Raw genomic sequence first — 22,499 nt, forward strand, 5'->3', positions numbered from 1 at the left:
TAATAAAGGCTTGTTCCCTTCCCCTTCCTCTTAACTTACACTATATATGTTTTTTAAAGTACCCTTGTCTCTCCTATAAGAACTTTTTGAGGAGGAGGAATAATGGTATCCTTTACATTTATATCCCAAGTGCTTAGCACAGTGTCTGGTCTAATAAATACTTATTGAGTTCTAAAGAGGCTGTATAGTGTAAAACCGGGAAAACAGAACTGCCTGTAAACAAAAGAGAGGCTCATTTGTCCTTAGAGCTAACCCAAAATCACATCATCAAGGAAAAAAAGTAAAGATTTAATGGTAAATTCAAAGAAAAGATGAGGTTCAAGAGATGGGTAAAAAAAAAAAAAACTGACTGAGCTAGATTTCCTGGTAATTACTAGAAAAATACGGTGGGATTTGAGAGATTCAGCTAATGATTATCCAAACTCTCAGTTGCCCAGGGAGACTGGTAAACCATTGACTGAAGTGAGCTTTCCATACTGGGAGTTAGTTTCCTCTTCAAAATAGCAAGTTTTCTATGGGAATAATCAACGATGGAGAAGTCATGGAGTGATAAGCACAGAAATGTACAGTTGGGAGAGCTCGGAATGGATCTAACTAGTCTGGAAAGCAATTTGGAATTAAGCTAACTGATTAAAATGCCCATATTGTCTGACCCAGGGATCTTTGACTCAGCAAATGGTCCATCTAAGAGGTTAAGCTTTAATGAAAAGAAAATTCCCTCTCAAATATTCATAGCAACAGTTTTGTTTTTTAATCTCAGAGAACTGAAAATAAAAGACACACTTAAAGATTGGGGGATGGCTAAACAAGTTATTATATGCTAGTTATTAGACACAAATATAACTGAATATACTTCTCTACCATAAGAACTTATGAATATGATAAATACAGAAAAGCATAGAAAGAACTATATGAACTGATGGAAAGTGAAGAAGGCAGAATTGGGAAAACAATGGATGCAGTGACAGATTATAATGCAAATGGGAAAGAAAAGCAACAAAACCAAGTGAAACTTAATTCTGTGAAATTCTAATGACTAAGCATAGCCCTAAAAGTAAGAGAAGGCCCGTCCCCCATTCCCTGCAGAGGAGTGGGATGCTGTGTACGACACTGGGAATTTTCAACATGGATTGGGGGCTTTTTTGAATTGAGTTCTACTTTTCCAGTTTTTAGTCTTTGTTATAAGGAATGGATCTCTAGAACAGCTTGAGGGAGGAACAGTGTGGGAAATGTAGGTAATTAAAAAATATATATCAATGAAGTTAGATTTTCTTAAAAATAAAGTTATCTTTCACTCACAGTCTATTTGGTTGCCTTAGCTTTGTGTGGAATCCCTCGAGTTCTTCACAGCTTTGCCAGAAGCCGGAACATCCTTCTAGCTCCTACCAAGCTGGAAAGGGTTCTGGGATGGACCTGAATATTAGATGCTACATTTGCCATCCAAAAATGAGTCTCACTAAAATTCTGAGCATCTTTTTGCCAGGAGTTTGGCCAAGTGATGAGCGTTTTTTCTTAATTAAGCAGCTCTTAAAAAGCTAATCATTGAGGGATAGAAGGATGGAAGGAGTGCAATGTGTGTCTATGGCAAGAGTTTCTCCATAGCTGGTATCATTGATTTTTGAAGCGTGAGATGTTGGAAAAATCTGGAAATTCAGTAATTTTCCTTGTTAGTCACACGAGGGAGTTCTAAAATAAAGATGCAGTCTGCAATTACCTTTGCTACCAGGTACTTTACTGCTTGGTCTATAAACTAATAAAAATGAAGCTTTTTACCGACTATCCAATATCCACTAGGCATCTAAGTGGCTCAGTAGACAGCATGCTAGAGTAGGTACCCGAGGGAGCAGGGGAGAGTCACGTAATCTTTCAACCTCAATTTCCTCATTAGTAAAAAACAAAAATTGCAAAGTGCTTGCTTTATATAGGGTTGGTATAAAATTAAATGAGATAATATTTGGGAAGGGTTTTATAAACTTTAAAATAATGAGTAATTGCTGGTTGTCGTGGCCATGTGAGGAGTACAGCATGCTATATATTCATCTAGACCCACTATTTCTCATTAAATCAGCAAGAATGATTAAGAGCTGACTATTGATACAGATACAATTATATCATTAAGATACACATTTACATAATGTAAGAGTCACCCTCTCCCTCCCATGTTCAGTTCTCGTGTCAGTCTGAGGACGAACCTCTCCGCTTCCTTCTGGCCGCGAATGGAATAGGAAACTGGCCCTTGGACACAGCTCAGATGCCCACATGAGAATCTTAAAGGCAGGATTGGGTGAGGCAAGCTGAGGCTGGGCCCAGATAAAGTGAGGGCCACTTACCAGAGCAGACAGGGGCCTTCCCTCAAGCAGCAAGCAGGAGTGTGCAGCCACAAGCACCTTGGCAAAGGAGGGGCAAGAAAACATGCTAACAAGTTTGAAACTATCTTTGTGGGTATTTTGAAAAATAAAAAGCTATTATTACAAAAATGGAAAAAACCTCCAAAAAAAAAAAAAAAGAAAAATACAAACAGCCTGAGCCCCAAGGTTTGGAAGGGTCAAGGCAAAGGAAAACATTAAGAAGGAACCCCAAAGAGGTTCTGCCTCAGGTAGAAGCCCAGGATCCAGTTCCAGAGTACGCCCAGCCTGGGCTTTGAGGCTGGAACAGATCAGGCCGTACAGGGAAAACCCCAAGTAGGTCAGATTGGCTGGGGCATGGGGGCCAGAGAGGCAGACAGATTCTGCTAGCAAGAGCAAGAGGAGTCGGTGCACTTATGGGGGATGGGCACCCTGATTAATCAAGAGACATTTAAGGGCCTGCTATCAGCCAGGTAGTCATCAGTCAGGTAATAATATCACATTTATATATTGCTTTAAAGCTTGAAAAGCTCTTTTGATCCTCACAACAACCCTGGGGAGGAGGTAAATGTTATCATCCTCATTTTACAGTTGAGGAAATTGAGATTAAACAGGGTTTCGTGACTTGCCCACAGTCATACAGCTGGATTTGAACCCCAGGAGATGGGGCTTCCTGGTTTCAGGCCCTGTCCCCTATTCACTGCACCAGGCTTTGTGGTCATCCTCACAACATCCCTGGTCCTCTTAGAGAATGAAGGATGAACAATAGCAACAAAACTCCATTGGAGATACAATGACAAAAATATGAAATAGTGCCTGCCCTCAGGGAGCTTAGGTTCTATTTTTTTTTATTAAAGCTTTTCACTTTCAACATAAATGCAAAGAGAGTTTTCAGCATTCACTCCTGCAAAACCTTATGTTCCAAAATTTTCTCCCTCCCTTCCCCCCTTCTCCCTCCCCCAGATGGCAAGTAATCTAATATAAGTGAAACACATGCACTTCTTCTATACCTATTTCCACAATTATCCTGCTGCACAAGAAAAATCAGATCAAAAAGGGGGGAAAAAGAGAAACAAAGCAAAAAGCAAGCAAACAACAACAAAAATGAAAAGCCTAGTTGTGATCCACAGTTCCCATAATCCTCTCTCTGGGTACAGATGGCTCTCTCTATCAAGTCTATTGTGACAGAATTGGTCTGAATCACCTCATTACTAAAAAGAGCCATGTGCATCAGAATTGATTACTGCATAATCCTGCCATTGCCATATATAATGATCTCCTGGTTCTGATCATTTCACTCAGCATCAGTCCCTGGAAGCCTCTCCAGGCCTCTCTGAAATCATCCTCCTAATCATTTCTTATAGAACAATAATATTCCATAACATTAATGTATCATAACTTGTTCAGCCATTCTCCAACTGATGGGCATCCACTCAGTTTCCAATTTCCTGCCCCTACAAAGAGGGCTGCCACAAACATTTTTGCACACAGGAATCCTTTTCCCTTCTTTATGAACTCTTTGTATGATCTCCTAACTCAGCAGAGACACTGCTGGATCAAAGGGTCTGCACAATTTGATGGCTCTATGGGCATGCCTTTATATTCTACTGAAGGAACCAGATCTATCCACAGACCAGCAGACATACTCTGTGGCCAAAGCCAGAACCTAGAAAACCTACCTCAACCTATCCATCCTTTAGAGGAAAAGAAGTCTTGACAGGGAGTATATCAACTGTCCCAAGACTCCTTCTGGATCCTAGAGAACAGATTTGGCTCTTCCTGGTGAAGGTTATAACAAGGAAACTGTCTGATGGCAACCTGGGCTGCCCCCACCATTGGAGATCTTCAACTCAAGGCAGGGTAGCTAGCTATCAACTTTGGCATGGGGAACAATCTTGCTCAAGGCAGGTGGGATAAGCTGGCCAATGAGAACTCTTCCCAACTTCAGATTTGGGGTATCTGGGGGTTAGGTTACAAGACTGCGGGGAAGCCTGGGTACTGAAAACCAGGAAGGCAATGGAGGTTCTTCTGCCATGTAAGATTGGGTGTCCTGGGTGGGATATCTTGGATATTTTTAGGATTCTCTCACTTCTGCTAAAATGCCTCTGCACCGTGTTGATCAGAGATTGAAATAACTTGGACTGGCAAAAAAAAAAAGAGTTTTAGTGAATGACTGAGTCCAGCTGCAAGACTCTGCACTAAGTTATTTTAGTCCAAAACCTCAATGGTCTTATTAGTTTAAAAAAAAGACCCGAGATCATTGAGCTTCAAAATCATAGGCAAATGAAGGTGGCCTATGACCAAGAAGCCGACTCACTTCACTGGTTTCCTTTTCTTCAGTTTGGAGCTGGCAGGCTCCATAAAAGTCAGGGTAAAACCTACTGCACAGTCCCTTATTATCAATGACATTTACATTTTTATTATTCGGTCCCAGTGGGATTTTATCAGTGGAAAGAAGTCCCCACCATGAAAAAACTCTCACTGATAGAGCCAGAGCAGGTGACCAGAGCATTGAGAACTAGGAAGGACATGACAAGTCAAGGAGGAGGAAACTGAGGCACAAAGTGGCTGGTCTAGAATCACCTGACCAACACATAGTAAGAATAAAGATTGGTCCCTGGTCATCATGACTCAATCATCCAACATTTATAACCAACAATCTTACATTTCTATATTTTCCATAGTTATTATGCTACAAAATAGAGATGAGATTGGTCCAGTGGAAAGATTCTGGCTTTAGAGGCAGAGAATCCAGTTCTGCTCTTTATACTTCCTGTGTGATGTTAGCCAAACTACTTATCTTCTCAGAGCCTCAGTTTCTCATCTGCAAAAAGAGCCGGAGAAGGAAATGGCAAACCACTCCAGAATCTCTTCCAAGAAAACTCCAAATGGGGCCATGAACAGCGAGACACGACTGAACACAATAAAACCATTTAAATTGCATTTTAAGATTTACAAAGTCCTTTACAGATATTTATCACATTTGATCCTCACAATCACTGGGAGCCAACTGCTATTCTTATGCCCATTTTATAGTTGAAGAAAGTGACTTGTTCACTATCACTTAGCTTAGAAAGTATGGGGCCAGATTGAAACTTAGGCCTCTCCAACTCTCCTCCTCTTCCTCCTCCTCCATATCACTGAAATTTTTATAACTTTGGGAAATCTGTAGGACCTTCTGCTCATCATCTCATTTGCTATCCCTGAAGACCTGATGGGATAAGTACTAGAGGCAGTGTTGCACCTATTTTATGGAGGAAAAAAATGAGACCGAGAGAGGTGACCAATAACCTCCAAGCTGGACAACTCCAGCTGGGAATTCCTTCAGTCTTTTCCTCCAAATGCCCAACCCTGCTCCCTGTGAACAAGGAGAGCTCTCTGAAAGCTCAGGTAGCCATTCTCCACTTACAAGCCTTCAGCTGACTTATTTATTATTTTTATAAAGGACCCCTTTTCCTATTTTCCAGCTATAATATGATACCGATCGCAGGGAGCACTTGTCCATTAGCGATCCAATTTGAGGAGGGTTGCCATGGAGACCGGAGAAGGCAGACGGGAACTTCAAAGAGGAAAAACAAGATTTCATCATCTGATCTGGCAACTGGCCCAAACTGGTCTGATTTCATCAAAATGCCCAGAAAGACTGTGCTCAACTGTTTGGCTTTGGTGCCCAGGTCAACAGCGATGGAGACAGGCAGAGCGACAGTGAGAGGACCGAAAGATCTGACTTCGAATCCTCCCTCAGATCCTTACCAGCTGAGTGTGTGTGTGTGTGGGGAGATTCTTGAATGTCTGTCAGCAACCAGAGGATGCTGGGAAAAAAAGGAAAAACATTTCCAAGCCAGACTATTGAAAAGAATCAGAATCTGAGATGAGAATGGGGATCAGGATGTCTTCCATTCATCAATTCAATTCAATTCAATACAGCAAGTACCTATTATGTAACTCTGAATAAGGCAGCTGGATGTGTGTCTCCAGCTCTGATTCCGTATTCAGGAAGCCCTGGGTACAAGGTACACCTTTGGCAGATGCTGACTGTGTGACTGGGTAGTCTTATGCCCAAATAAATTCTCTATTGTATACTATATAGCATATTTGTTATTACATATATTATATTGTATACTTGTAATTGTGTAAATTATATTACATGATATATGTTATTATGTATATTATATTGTATACTTGTAATTATGTAAAATTATACTGTATATTATATGACATGTTATGTATATTATATTGTATATTTGTAATTATGTAAATTATATTACATGATATATTTGTTATTATGTATATTATACTGTATACTTGTAATTATGTAAAATTACATTGCTTATTACATTATATATTTGTTATTACATATATTATATTGTATACTTATAGTCATGTAAAATTATACTGTATATTATATGACATATTTGTTATGCATATTATATTGTATACTTGTAATTATATAAACTTATATTGTTTATTACATAATATATTTGTTATGCCTATTATGCTGCATACTTATAATTATGTAAAATTATACTGTATATTATACATTTGTAATTATGTGAAATTATATTGCATATTACATAATATATTTGTTATTATACATATTATATTGTATACTTGTAATTAGGCAAAATTATATTGCATATCATGACATATTTGTTATGCATATTATATTGTATACTAGTAATTATGTAAAATTATATTGTATATTATATGACGTTTGCATACTTGTAATTATGTAAAAGTATATGTGTGTACATAACATATACACATGTGTATAAACATATACCTGTATATGTGTATATACATGTACATGTGTGTGTGTGTGTATGTAGGGGTAGAGAAGCATGAGGGAGCCAGCCTTAGTTCTTTTAAGGAGATAATAATAGCACCTATTTTCCAAACCTTGGAGCACTATATACATTCTAACCATTATTATTATTCGTATTCAGCATTTGCTAATTGCCTACATGTCCCTGGGCTAAAAAGTAGCAACACAAAGAATAAGAAGAAATGTAGAGAGAATTTCTTTGTCAGATATTCCTTTTATATCAATAAAATCATAGGTCTGGTTCTGCTCCCCCATGCCTACTCCCACCCTCCAGCACCCAAAATGAGCGTCTCATTGGCAATACAAAGGCAAAAAAACTGAGCCGGACACTGCCCTACAACAGAACCCCTCCCTCACACTAATGCATTATTGGAGTTGTGAACTGATCCAGCCATTCTGGAGAGCAATTTGGAACTATGTCAAAGGGGCTATCAAACTGTGCATACCCTTCGATCCAGCAGTCTCATCACTGGGTCTGTATCCCAAAGAGGTCATAAAAGAGGAGAAGGGACCCATAGGGACAATGGTGTTTGCGGCAGCCCTTTTTGCAGTGGCAAGGAACTGGCAATTGAGTGGATGCCCCTGGTCTATGAATGTTATAGAATATTATTGTTCTACAAGAAATAATCAGCAGGGTGATTTCAGAAAAGATGGGAAAGACCTATATGAACTGATGCTCAGTGAAGTGAGCAGAACAAGAGAACATTATGCACAATAAAAGGAAGATTAGGGAATGATAAACTATGATAGACTTAGCTCTTCTTAGTAATACAGCGCTCTAAGGCAATTCCAATAGAGTGGGATGGAAACCACCAACAGCAAGCAGAGAAAGAACTCTGGGGACTAAATATGGATTGGAGCATGATTTTTCACATTTTGTTTGTTTGCTTTTTTTTTCTTGTGATTTTTTTCGCCTTTTGTACTGATTTCTCTCTCACAACATGACTAATATGGGAATGTGTTCCAAATGGTTGTCCATGTGTAACCTGTATCAGAGATTGCTTCCTGTCTTGGGGAGGGAGAGATAAGGGAGGGAGGGAGAAAAAAGATGGAGCTCAAAATCTTACAAAAATAAAATGAATGTTAAAAACTATCTTTACACATAATTGAAAACATAAAGTACTATTTTTTAAAAGAACCCTTCCCTTTTGTTTGCATCACAGAACCAATGGAACTCTAGAGATCTGGTCTTACTCTCCCATTTTATAGATGAGGAGACTGAGCCCCTAAGAGGTACAAGTTTCCACTTTGCTAGTGACAACCAGAAGTAGCATCCGGGGCTGCTCCCAGCTCCCTCATCCTTTATCCTTCCCCTTTTCCATGTGGACTACTAGTTGGTGCCTAGTTACTGCATAAGATTTGAGAATTTTTACCTTTGCGTGTGAACTTTAAGTGTTGGGGATTCTAAATCAGTTTGCCCTTTCAAAAAAGTCAAACTCCAGCATTTGCTTCCCTCTTGCTCTAAGAGATGGTATTTAAAATCCCAAACTAGCAGTTTAAGGGGGAAGGTACCGCAAGATAAGACACTAAATCTGAGCTGCTGTCCTCGAGTCCCATCACAGCTTCACACTGGGATGAGAGACTGGAGCAGGAGGCATCTCTGAGGTTCTAGGAATATGTAAAAGTATCATTAACCTGCCTGATGTGCTGGACACAGCCAGCGGGCTGGAAGTAACGGCTCCAAGTTCAGGATCATCCCAGGGCTAACTGATCACAGCGCAATCAAGTCTGAACAGATCCAATCCTCCGGAGCTTTTCCGCGTCCTCTCCTGGGGAACAAAGGGTCTGTCTGTGTCCACCTCTCTGGAAGGGCCGTGGGGTGGTCCCCACAGCCAGAACTGAGAACACAGGGAGCATCTGGGAAGGCTCGGCATCCCTGCCTTTCACTCTGCCTTGTGCTGGAAGTGAAGCTGGTTTCAGAGCAGGCAGGGAAAGGAAGGGATGCTGATCCCGTGGCTTCAAGTGCTGGGGGATTAAGAGTGCTGCATTGGGAGTCTGGGCCCTCAATGGCCGTGGCACTTGGATGAATCAATGAATCTCTCTGTGCCCTAGGAGGTCAGTCTTCACAAGAGCCAGAGGACTTCCATTCAAACTCTAGTTCTGGGACTGCCACCTGTACCACTTGGACAAGTCATGGAGAACCCCAGCTCTAGATGCCCAAGGGGCTTTAGAGGCCTCTAAGTCTGACCCCCCTCGTTTTAGAGGTGCATAAACTGAGGCCCAAAGAGGACAAGCCAGCTTCCCACAGCGTTGAAGCCAGATTTGAATGTACGTTTGAATGGTTCCGTCTTAACCTCATCTGTAAAATGAGATGTACCTGGGCACGGTGCACAATGGGCCCTTCCAATCTAAATCCATGATTTTCTGATTAAGGGAGTCTAATTAATTTAAGGCTGTTGCTGAGAATTGCACAGTGGCAACCCAGAGAATAATAAGAAATGTCGAGAGAATTTCCTTGTCAGATATCCCTTTTATCAGCAAAATCCCAGATCTGGTTCTGCTCTTTGTTTGGGAATCTGGTTGGACTTTCCCAGAGAGGGTGTGAACTTGCCCATTAACATCTCATTTGTTTGAGAGACTTCTAGATTATCTTCTGCACCCCGAATTGAATTTGGCTTGACTAATCCCAGAGCCTACATCTGGGGCTTGGACTGCAGAAGTGAGTCAGATGGCCTCGCCTACAGATGCCTGGTCCTGGGCAAATTCGGTAAACTCCACAAGGTTCTGGGTGGTGGGGACACTCAACTGAGATGAGAACAGGGTGGTCCCTGCTCTCAAGAAGCTTACATTTCATTAGCAAAAAGCTCTGAAAAAGCAGAAATGTTAGAAACTCAGCTTTGCTGGGATGTGGAAGTAGCTACAGCTGATGCAAAAACATGGCTCAGCCTTGGGGTCAGGAAAAGCTTCCCAACAAGTAAGGTTGGAGAGGGTGGGGGCTGCCTTAGTACACAAGGAGTTCTCTTCTGTGGGGGGTTTTCAAGCAGAGACTGGAGGTCCGCTCGCCAAGCGCCACAATGGAAACTCCTTTTGGGCATGAGTTGGGTCGGGGTCAAAGAGCCTTCCAACCCTAAAATGCTGGGATGCCGTCCTCACTTTTAGTAGCACAGCTGGGGCCTCCTCGGCTCTCCCTGGACCGTCTGCTTAGCTGTCCCGACAATGTTTGTATTGTCCGGCAACACCTCATTAGGTGCATTCCCTTCCCTCCTCTCCCACCCCTCGCTCTGCCCCTGCTCTCTGACACATATATCGCAACAACACCAGAACTGACTGGTCTTGGAAGAGGTTTCAGGCCCAAATGAACAGGACCTTTCCCCACTATTTACTGGGTTGAACCTGGAGGTGTATTATTTGGTTTGACTGACCCTCCCTCAAAAAGGAAAAGCACTCTGATCAGGTCCCAAAGATCTTTAATATTAAATAAATGGATAAAAATGGCCCTCAATTTTTCCTCCAGTGGGATCTGGGTGGAGATAAGACAACCCAAGCCACAGAGATGGTATCTACACATGACCTGACAAGACCAGAGGTAAACAGGAAGGAGTTAGAGAAAACACAAGGAGGACTCCTACTCTCTGTTTCTGGAGGATGCACAAAAGCCTGAATACTGCTCTTCCTCCCTTTTGTCTGGTTCAGTCCCTGAGCCTGGAGGTCTCTTTTCAAAAATACGCTTTCTCTTTTTTGATATCAAGAGCAACTACTAGCACCAGGAGGAGAAATCTAATTCCATCTTCTTTGCCTGTGTCATCTTCAAAATCATCGCTAACAATTATGGCTGCAATTTGGAGAAGTCATTTTGATGGATTAATGCTTGCACAGAGCTGGAAATTCCCCCAACCAGCCATGCCTTTATTTGTTCTCCCTCTCTGCCTCCCTTCCTTTCCTCTCTCCTTCTCTGCCTCCCTTCCTTTCCTCTCTCCCTCTTTGCCTTTCTTCCTTTCCTCTCTCCCTCTCTGCCTCCCTTCCTTTTCTCTCTTCCTCTCTGCCTCTCTTCCTTTTCTCTCTTTCTCTTTTGTCTCAATCTGAGGAAGGTCAGTTGACTCCCCAAGTGCCTTCTCGTTTATAATTTTAGTAGCAAAGCAGAAGAAACCCAGTTACTCTCCTCTCCAAATTGTCCTGCATGGGTTTCCTATTCCAGCTTAATATTTTCCAATGGACATTTATAAGGTCATTCCTTTACTAAATAGAGGGAAGGGAAGGGAATAAGAATTTACATAGCACTTACTATGTGCCAGGTACTGGGCTACACCCTTTTATATCATTATCTCATTTAAACTTCACTATAGAAACTAGTGCTGAAATGGATAGAGCCCCAGTGAATTCTAATCTGTTTTCAGACCTACTCACTAGCTGTGTGACCTTGAGTGAGTCATTTAGCCCTGTTTACCTCAGTTTCCTCATCTGTAAAATGGGCTGGAGAAGGACATGGCAAATCACTCCAAATATCTCTGCCAAAATGGGGTCATGGGGGGTGGACACAATTAAAAAGCAAATTAACAACAACAGGGAAATCTATTGTTTTGGGTCTGAAGAAGCAGTTCTAGAAACCTCCAATGGAAATCATGACCAGACTGGTTCTCATCAATAGACAAAGTGACAACTGAATAGACACAGACAAGGCAAAATGAGAAGCAAGTGGGAGTCCACTCAAACTGGTCTCAGCAATTTCATCACACCTGGTTACGCAGCTTTAAGAATCTCTCCTGGTCTTACTTTGGGGTCCCCCGCAGGAGCTGCAACTGATTAAAATCCATCTCTCTCCTAATATAAGAGACGACCAAGGATATTCTGGGTCAACATTTTCTTTCTCAGACTTCCTGTTAAAAGTTTTATAAGGGTAGGTGTCTACAGTGACTTTTTTCCCAGAAAGTCTAGACAAGCTTCAATGGAGTCATGATTTTATGGTGGTAGGTAATCTTTCTGATAGTGTTCACCCCATTGACAATGTTTCATCCCATGTACGTTCATCCCATTCCTGTCTTGGTGTAAGTCTTCCAAGTAAAACATGGAGCAAGGTGAAGAGCAGGAGGTTCAGCAAAGCACCATCAGGGGAAAGTTACTGCCATGTGGGCTGCTTCTGGACAAGTCCTCAGGGATGGCTCAAGAGACCAGAACAGGTACCTACACTGCTGGCTGGAGCTTCCCAACTTCTGGGCCTGCCTTGGAGTACCCCTGACCTTGTTTTCAAGGGGGCTGGTGGGATGAGGAACCAAGAAGAAAGGAAATAGTACCAAGATGGTGCCCCAAGGAAGAGAGGTGAATTTGAAGACATGGAGAGCGGATAGCTGAGGGCTACAGTCAGCTTGAATTGGAGGATGACCTTGGGTGAAAGCTACACTGCTGATTATGCAGGCAGAGATGGTAGGACATAACCCTCTTTTAGTTCTCCTCTCCCCAGAGAGGAAGGTGAATGTCCTTCTGAGTGATTCATTCACTGCTGGGTTTGGGAAACCTTAGTCTTTGTCACAAATGCACACATTGCCTTATAATGAGAATAACAACACCCAGAATTTGTATAACATTTAAAAATTTTCCAGATTGTCTTGTTTGCTATTTATTGTATATTTTGCTCATGTGTAGATGAAAAAAAGAGATGGAGAATATTCCACTAAAGAGGCATATATTTGCTTGACTAAAGCCACTAGATCAAAGCAAGGAGCCACACATCTGGCAGGAGGATTCAGGATTCAGATCTGGCAGGAGGATTCAGGATTCAGATATTCCCCATAAAAATACAGGGTAGAGCCTTAGGCTAGGAGTGAGGAAGCTCAGGTGGGTTCCTTTGGTTCCTTCCCCAGGAAGTCAAGGGTTTTAGCTTTGCCTCCAGGAAGAGAGGGGTGAGAGGGAGGGAGTTTCCTGGACATTCATCCAAGTCCTCCTGTTCAGGAGGTGATTGATGACACCTGGCCTTGCTCACCAGCAGCACCTGGTGGCTACACAAATGTAAAGGGGCTCATTATGGGAGTCCTTCATTGAACTGAGACATGGCCTCAATCAGCCTAATGCATTTCCAGGTTGAAGGTCAGCCTCAATCCCAAATAGAGCTGAAGAATCCCAAATCATACTGATGAGACAGGGCGCTGTCTCCTAGAGAAGACTCCTCCTCCCACAGCTTATGAACTAATCTGCTTGTACTTGGTAAAGCTCTTAGCTCTTGGGCTTGACCTCTTTCCTTGCCCCTTCTTGCAAAGGACAGCAAGGGTAGATGTGTGCTGGGAGGGATGGTGGGAGGGAGGAGGCTCTTTAACAAGAGAACACACTTCCGGACTTGAACAACCAATAAGTGGGAGATAATGGTCTTCAATGGAGACCCTTCAGAAAAGTTCACCACAATTCACTCACCCAAGAGCCAAGGCTTCAGGCCAGTCGTTCCAGGCGTGACACCATTCGGGGATTTCTCAGCAAAGACACCAGAGGGGTTTGCCATTTTTTTCTCCAGCTCACTTTATGGATAAGGAAACTGAGGCAAACAGTTAAATGACTTGCCCAGCATCACCTAGTTAGGAAGTGTCTAAGGCCAGATTCAAACTCAGGAAGATCCATCTCTATCTGGAATCTCATCAAGTGGATCATCAGGGTGGACCCAACCATATCAACTAGGGGTTCCCCTAATCCCCTCTGCTACTGAAAATATTGATCAACTCATGACTTGAAGTGACACGGGAAGATGTATCACCTGGGATAATGTTCAGGTCTTTAATGGTAGTGCAGGACCTCCTATTATGGGAAATGAAAGTGCAGTTTCTTTGGGGTGGAGAATTCCTAGCCCAGTTGCTTCTTCCACCGAGGCAGGTCTCAGCCTAGCTTTGACTCGGTGGCGAGATCATAGGGGACCTCTCGAGGAGCCTGTGAGAGGTTCCGTGCTAAGTGCCAGAGACATTAAGGAGAGAAGGCGGATCCCTGACCCATGGTGGAGGCATAAGCATACAAATATGGGCCAATAGGATGTGGGCCCAGTGTAATTGAGGGTGATCTTAAGAGTGAAAGAGCAGATGAAGGCCACACTGAAAGGTGGGAAGGAAGCCAAGAGGTGAGATGAGCAAGGGGAGGCTTCCAGAGGCCAGTCTCCTGGAACTGGGAACAGCAGGAAGGTCAGAGTTGGTGGAGAGTGTGGGAACACTGGAAAGGAAGGAAGGGGCCTGGAGGGGCCTGAGTGACCTGTGTCTTCCAGCATCCCCAAGTGCTAAATTATAAAGGTTGGATTAGAAACAAAGGAGCTCAAAGTCAAGTGCAGCAATCTACCCCCCCATACTCCCCTGCCTCTACTCAAGAATGATCAAACACTGGGGAGGGAGCTAGAGCTGAAAACATGCTGTGAAGGAGGGAAAATGAGTCAGGGAGGCCCCAGGGGGCCAACAGCTCTTCAGTTCCTCCCGCTGTTTAACAGGTAGGTTCATCAAGCTTTGTACAGATTTGGATCTGATGAGATGCATCACTGGGATCATCCACAACATTTATTAAGTGCCTCCCGGCACATGGCACAGTGTAAGGCTTATAGGTCTGAGCTTCTCCAAGACAAAGCTTCGAGAACATGCTGGTTCTTATTGGATGGCCTCTGAGGTCCCTTGTTCCAAGATTTTAGGATGGAAGGAGAGGGGTCGCATTGCCTTGGGTCCAGATTTGGAGAAACCAGCTTTGAATCCTGACTCTGCCTCTTCCTGTCTGAGTGACCTTCCTCCGTTGACCTCAGCATGTTCAGCTGGAAAACAAGGAGTGGGGTCCCCAGAGGTCCTTCCTGAGAGCAGGCCAAGGCTCCTGTCATCTCATCCATTGCCTTCTCTCTCTGGGCCACGGTCAGAGGAAATGACCTTTGGGATCCCCCCGGGCACAAGTGAGGGCTCCTCCCCTCTGATATGTTCAGGGGAGAGACATAGTGCTTCCCTCATTTACCAGCTACCTGCATCCTCAATCTTGTCCACAGAAGTTAATTTCCAAAATATGAAGGGAGAGGGAGAAGGAAAAAAGTCTTATCAACTTGTCAAGCTCTCTACCCAACCCTCTCTGCAGTAGGAGAGAGAAGGAAGGGGGCGACTAGTCAGGAAAGACTCCGGATCAAAAAAAAAAAAGATGTGGAGAAAATAAAATAAAGGAGAAAGAGGAGATCCAGGGAGACTGAAGAGAGGGAAGAAATGAATCTGTCACATTTATAAAGCCTCTTAGAGATTGCCAATCCCCAAACATTGTCTCATTGGTTCTAACCCACAAACAAGCCAATAACAACAGTAACAGTAATAAAATAGCTAGCTAGCACTCATGTCTCATTTTAAGGTCTACAGTTTGTCCAAACAACAACCTTGGGAGGAGGTGCTGTTACCCCCATTTTATAGATGAGAAAACCAAGGCAGACAGAAGTTAATTGCTTTGTCTGTGGTCACACGGCTAATGAATGTGTGAGGCAGTATTTGAATTCAGGTTTTCCTGACTCTAGGCCCAAATATTACTATTTGGAATTATGCTGATGATTAGGAATATCGAAAAATAAAATAAGGCACAAAATAGTCCCTGCCTTCAAGGAGCTTGTATTTTAACAAGGAAGATCCCACAGAAATGATGAGAATCTATAAAGAACATAGAAGGTAAAGATCCCACAGAAATGATGAGAATCTATAAAGAACATAGAAGGTAACGATCCCACAGAAATGATGAGAATCTATAAAGAACATAGAAGGTAAAGATCCCATAGAAATGATGAGAATCTATAAAGAACATAGAAAGTAAAGATCCCACAGAAATGATGAGAATCTATAAAGAACATAGAAGGTAAAGATCCCACAGAAATGATGAGAATCTATAAAGAACATAGAAGGTAACGATCCCACAGAAATGATGAGAATCTATAAAGAACATGGAAGGTAACGATCCCACAGAAATGATGAGAATCTATAAAGAACATGGAAGGTAACGATCCCACAGAAATGATGAGAATCTATAAAGAACATGGAAGGTAACGATCCCACAGAAATGATGAGAATCTATAAAGAACATGGAAGGTAACGATCCCACAGAAATGATGAGAATCTATAAAGAACATGGAAGGTAAAGATCCCACAGAAATGATGAGAATCTATAAAGAACATGGAAGGTAAAGATCCCACAGAAATGATGAGAATCTATAAAGAACATGGAAGGTAACGATCCCACAGAAATGATGAGAATCTATAAAGAACATAGAAGGTAAAGATCCCACAGAAATGATGAGAATCTATAAAGAACATAGAAAGTAAAGATCCCACAGAAATGATGAGAATCTATAAAGAACATGGAAGGTAACGATCCCACAGAAATGATGAGAATCTATAAAGAACATGGAAGGTAACGATCCCACAGAAATGATGAGAATCTATAAAGAACATGGAAGGTAACGATCCCACAGAAATGATGAGAATCTATAAAGAACATGGAAGGTAACAATCCCACAGAAATGATGAGAATCTATAAAGAACATAGAAGGTAAAGATCCCACAGAAATGATGAGAATCTATAAAGAACATAGAAGGTAAAGATCCCACAGAAATGATGAGGTGTCTATAAGGTGCACAGAAAGCAATCTGGGGAGTCGGGAAGCAAGGGGGTACTGAGAGAGCACAGGATGCAGTAGGGGAGTGAGCTCATATGTCACCAAAGAGCCTTGCTGGCTGTATGAGCAAAACCAGCCTCCATTTGCCTCCATTTCTTCTCTATAAAATGGGGCTAACCAGAGCAGTGACTTCATAGGGTTGCGGTGAGGACAAAAATGAGAAACACAGAGAAAGTGATTCGAAACCCAAGACCTGCTCGGCGATGCTGAGCCGTTGCTGCTGGTGCCCTTCTTATTCTGGCCATCTGTCATGGACCGTACTGATCCTGGGCCTTTCTGACCTTAGTAAGGCTCAAGGCCTCCCTCCAAGGCAGGGATTCTGACCCTTTCTCCTGCCCGGGACCCTCTGCTCGGCTGAAGCCGTGGACCTCTTCCCGGAGTCATGTCTTTAAAAGCATCAAATACACAGTATTACAAAGGAAGCCAATTACATGGAAATGTGGTTATCAGAACATTAAAAGAGCAAATCCGCAAACCCTAGGCTCAGAGCCTCCGGGAGGCCCCTGAGCAGCCTTTCCAGCTGGGCAGGATTTTACCCTTGGCGGGTACAGGCTTTGAGAACAGGATCACCTGCACGCCAGGAGGAGGAGCCCAAGAAGGTGATGGGGTTGGGACCCATCCACAGGTAAGCGGGGGTTGGCGGGACCAGTCCTGGGAGCTCACGCAGCCCTATCGCCTTCCCTACCTCCAAGCCGGACCTTCCCGACAGTCATCCTACCCAATTCCACTATTTTAAGCGAGTTCCTTATTAGAGTTCAAACAATAAGCAATTACTAAGTGCTTACTATGTGCTGGGCTCCCGGCTAAGCAGAGTAAAAAAAATCATCCTATTATACCTCACTGTCTAAGGGGGATATAATAATTAGGTACTTCTCTCTCTCTCTCTCTCTCTCTCTCTCTCTCTCTCTCCATACATATATGTGTGTATACATGAATATAATACAGATATCTATATATATATATATTCACAGATATTTAGATATATAGAAATCTCTCATAAAGAGATACATCTATATATAGTTAGAGCAAGATATAGATACATCTCTATATATTTATCTACATATCTATAAATATGTATTTATAAATATTTGGATCTTTCTATAGAGACATATACATATATAGTTATTACACAGATTCTGTATATATATGTACATACATATAGATAGATATATACATTCATATATATGTGTATACAACACACACACACAAACACATGTATATAGACTAAGGTGCATGAGGACAGTGACTATATCACAGTGATTGAGTGAAGGATCTGCTAGGGGGAGTTTAGCTGAAAGAAAATAGGATTTAGGTTTAAATAACAAGGATTTACACTATCATTTCTCTCTCTTACTACCTGTGGGACATTTCCTTTTGCTGTACCTCAGTTTCCTCAACTGTAAAATTAGGGGGTGGACAAAAATGACTTGTAAGGCCCCTTTCAGCTCTAAATTTATGATCCCATATATGAGCATGGAACTTACATAACTTGGGCTAGAGGCCCAAGATATAAAAACGAAAAATGGTGGACCCTGCTTCCAAGTGCTTTACAGATTAAACCATTAAAATGATTCAGGCTCAGGTGCATCTTCATCAAATAGCCTCCAATTGCCCATCCCACTTCTGGGTAGCTCTAACTTTTAGTTACATCACGCTTATCTGGAGCTTCCTTCTTAGTTACATTGGCTTTTTTGTGACTACCACTCATTGTTCTTGGTTCTCCATTCTGGAACTCAGTAGAACAATTTCAATCCTTGACAGATTTTTACATTCTTGAAGACAGCTCTCAAGTGAAGAACCCATTCATGGCCTGCTTCTCTTTTCTCAGCTAAAAAATCTATTTCAAGGGATCCTTGGAGAGGAAGATCTCTAATCCTTTCTCCCCATCTTTGTAATTCTGTGGTAGACATAGAACATGGACAATATCTATGTTCTTTCCCTCTCTAATGTCATTAAGTCTTTTCTCATGATTGTCTAAATAAATTTTTATTGAAGATAAAGAGTATTTGGTTTTGTTTTTACGGAGACTGGCCTTTAAACCTTTAAACGTACATGTGAAATAATGAGTTTACATAATAAGGAATTTTAGGTTCTAGAACTTGGGCTTTCAATGAATTGGGCGGGGGAGGGAGTGAGGGGAGAGGTGACCAGAGACCTGATCACCTTCAATTGAAGGTGAATTTAAACAACAAAAACAAAAATCAGTCCCCCAGAATCTGTGGGAATAGATGGGAGATCTACAAGCATGGATGCGTCTTTAAACTTCTCAAGTTCTGAGGGACCATGAAGTGAACAGCCAGAAGAGAACAGCCATTCTACTGTGATGCTCCAGTTCTGACCTAGCAGCAAGTCTCACATCAAAGCATTTTCAGAAGACTCAACAGCCCCCCCCTTTCCCAGATGCAAAAAGTCTTCATTGTTTATAAAAAGATCCAAGCAGCAGGAGGTCAGGACCCCTTAACAGGGAATTGCAAAATGCCTAATTCTGAACACAAATGGCTTTCAGAAACAGAGGCAGAATTTGACCAGAATCAAGGGAAAATAGGTTTCCCCCCCCAAATATCAGGGAATCACAGGCTCACAGAGCTAAAATTAAAAGGTGCTCTTCAATGCCATCTGAGGAGGGAGCTAAGTCCCAGACAGGTAAAGGGATTTGCCCAAGAACAGGCAGGTATTAAGTATCAGAGCTATAATTAAGCCTGGGTCCTTTGGCTATATACCACATCATTCCTTCCCCAGGATCATGTGGTTCCCTTCAACAACATGGAAGTAATGAGACTAGTACCAAGTTAGCAAGAATAATTAGTTAAAATAAGAAACTCACAGATGGTAGGCGAGAGTGAGCGCTTCATCCAGCGGTCAACTGAGGCCATTCTTTCGTTTGGGGTACGTTGCCCCACTTGAAAACTTGTCTGCTATGGCACTGACTCAGTTAGAGAGGATGGAGGCAGCTGGGTGGCTCAGCAGCTAGAGCTCTGTGCCTGGACTGAGGAAAAGGTGAGCTGAAATCCAGACTTAGAGGCTCATTTGGCTGTGTGAGGGCAAGTTACCGCCCCTCTTTCTACCCAGGTCCTCTCCTGTTCTAACCCTATGATTCTCTGATATGATGCTCCCCTGTCCACCAGTAATGGCCAGAAATACAAGGCAGCCATGTTGCAGCAGGGGGAGACAAGCTGAGTTCAAAAGCCAGCTCCCTCTCCCCGACCTGGCTCTTTCCTTCTAAGCCAGTCCTGAGATTCCCCCCTCTAGAAGTTAATTCACTTTCCCATTTAGCCAAGACTGTTGGGTGTCAGTCCTCCCAAGACATTCACCCTGACCTAACCCTAAGTTGTCCTGGCTCCTGATTCAGGCTCTGCTTCTTATCCTCAACAGAAGAGATCACTTTATCTGGACTCTCCTTGCCCATAAGTGGCCTGGGCCAGCCTTGGCCTAGGGAGGATTTGACAATGACTTCTGCAGAAATTACAGGTAGCCTTCAAAGGATGTAACCCCCAAAAATAATAATTTATACAGACCTTTAAGATTTACAAGAATGCTTTATGTTTTAGCCTACATAAACCCCACCACAATTCCAGTAGTGCTATGATTATCCTATTTTATCCAAGAAAAAAATGAGATTAAGAATCTGAGGCCGAAAAAAAATTAAAAAATAAATTAAAAATACAATCTAAGGCAGGATTTGTCTCCTATCTCCAAGCTTGTTCTCTATCCACTATGCTACCTAGTTGCCTCAAGTCAAGTATATGACTTGTTTTCAATGATTTTATAAATGGCCTTATCTAATTCCTCCAAAGCAACCCCTTTGTCTGCCCCAATGTATGTACAATGATTGACCCTAATTTAAAAAAAAAGCATGATGCACTTAGCCAACAATTACTTCATTTAAGGTTTCCTTGGGCCACAGCAAGCCGGACTCCTTTAAATCATTCTCCATGAAGATTGAATACTTCCAAATTCTGTAACATTGCTCAAATCAGAAATCTTCCCAGATAAATAATTTTTCCATAAAAGAAACCAGTTATCATGGAGTTTTATCCAAGGGTTTGCCTTGGTTAAGAGTAATCTTATTCAATCAAGAATCTGTAAAATGGACTAAGACTCCTCAGATTTGTTGGTAGCTGACTCAGAGATATCTTCTAAATCGTTTCGACTCTTTAAAATAATCTATCGATATAACTGGAGTGGTAACAAAATGACTTATCCTAGAACGTCTTGTGAAGTTCTTGTCCCTTTTAGTTGTTCCAACAAGCAATGGGAGTTGAAAAATCTTGCATTATTCTACGAAGACATAAAACCAAACTTCTGTGTGGCCCATGCTAGAGCATATTTCAGTAGCAACAATCTAATGCACATTTATGAAGGCCCTGATGTAGACAGAACCCTGTTTTAGGTGCTGGTAAACATAGGTTTATTGGGTAAGACTAATTCTCTGCCCTCCTCAAATTTCTAGTCTAGTGCAGAATTTAGTGATCTGTGGCCAATGAACTTTTAAAAAAATGTATTTTGCTAACCACCTCGATGTAACCGATTTCCCTTGATGCATTAGAAAAGCACAAATTGGATGTCTTGGAATCTGTAGACTCCCAAAGGTGTTCATGAGACAAAGAAGGTTAAGACCCTAATTTATGCGTGTATTTGTATGTGGGAAGGAGACGGGAAAGCAAGGAGAGTGGTGGGCATCTGGGCACATAATTAATTATAATGCTAACATACGTGGTTAGTTTTCTAGAGCATGAGAAACAGTGGGGCACTGAGGATACAGAACTCATCTTGAAGCTGGGAAGACCTGGGTTTAAATGCTGTCTCTGACCCCTAATTTCTGGGGAAATCCAGGCAAATCACTTTAATAGCTCAGGACACTAGCCAACTCCTTTACACTATATGTTGCAGAGAAGGCATGTGTTCAGTCGTTTTCAGTAGAGCGCCCCATCCATCACGCCATCTAGCTGCTCCTGCAGAGAAGGAGCTGACCTGCATTGATAGGGAGAGTTTCCTCACCTGGGAGTTCCCTATCCTTCCAAAGTAGGTCCACTGATTTCTTTAATTCAGACATTCTATGGCACTCTTCCCTCCTCAACCCCCCCCACAGGTGACATTTAGTAAGGGTGCCCCCGCAGGCAGCTGCCATGTTAAAAGCCCCCTTTCCAAGACTTTGGCTTTCAAACATTATTTGAGACTATCTGTCCCTATTACCTTTGGATGGATCAAGCTGGGTTAACCACAGCTGTTACACACAGCCCTGAAACAGAGCTGAAATTTGGGGATCTGATATTAAAGAACCACAAACTTATGTGGATCAAACCCTGAAAATTAAGTAACAAGGCTAAGTATGACCTGAGAAAAAGACAGAGGCCCCTCCATCCAGGCCTAAAAAGTGTTATTTCTATCATGTGTAACCAAGCTTTTCATCCCACCCCCAATCTTCAAGCTTGTTCCTTAGCTCTTTTTCTAACCACATTGAGACTTTATGATGATCAAAAACTGAAAACATTTTACAGAAAGACTAGACATGGCCCTAAATAGCAAACATTAGAAGGACTTATAAATATGAGTTTATAGTTTAAATATATATAGGTATATGTATATACCTATATATATATAATACGAGTCTAATTTGGAGGACTCTAGACTCTAAGCATCCAACCAAAGGCAAGACCTCAATAGCACCCATCTAATTCATGTCTATTCTGAGCTTCCATCCTGCACCAGAATTGGCAACGAGGCCAGCGATCGCGCACACCAAATGCCATCATGA

The 22,499-nt window shown here is 42.2% G+C and overlaps 1 protein-coding gene across 20 annotated transcripts in view; it reads right to left on the bottom strand.

Moving 5' to 3' along the window:
* Positions 1-22,499, bottom strand: part of SGIP1 (SH3GL interacting endocytic adaptor 1) — a 271,977-nt gene that overhangs the window by 198,340 nt on the left and 51,138 nt on the right. The window contains exon 3 of one of the 20 annotated variants that reach the window (XM_031968941.1): positions 8,806-8,939. The exons of the other annotated variants lie outside the window; for them this stretch is intronic. Within the exon in view, the coding sequence (XP_031824801.1) occupies positions 8,806-8,866 (61 nt within the window). The 5' untranslated portion in view covers positions 8,867-8,939. The remainder of the gene's footprint in view (positions 1-8,805; positions 8,940-22,499) is intronic. 20 annotated transcript variants of the gene reach the window in all.

The sequence above is a fragment of the Sarcophilus harrisii genome, chromosome 4 (assembly GCF_902635505.1).
Source record: "Sarcophilus harrisii chromosome 4, mSarHar1.11, whole genome shotgun sequence".
Taxonomy (NCBI): domain Eukaryota; kingdom Metazoa; phylum Chordata; class Mammalia; order Dasyuromorphia; family Dasyuridae; genus Sarcophilus; species Sarcophilus harrisii.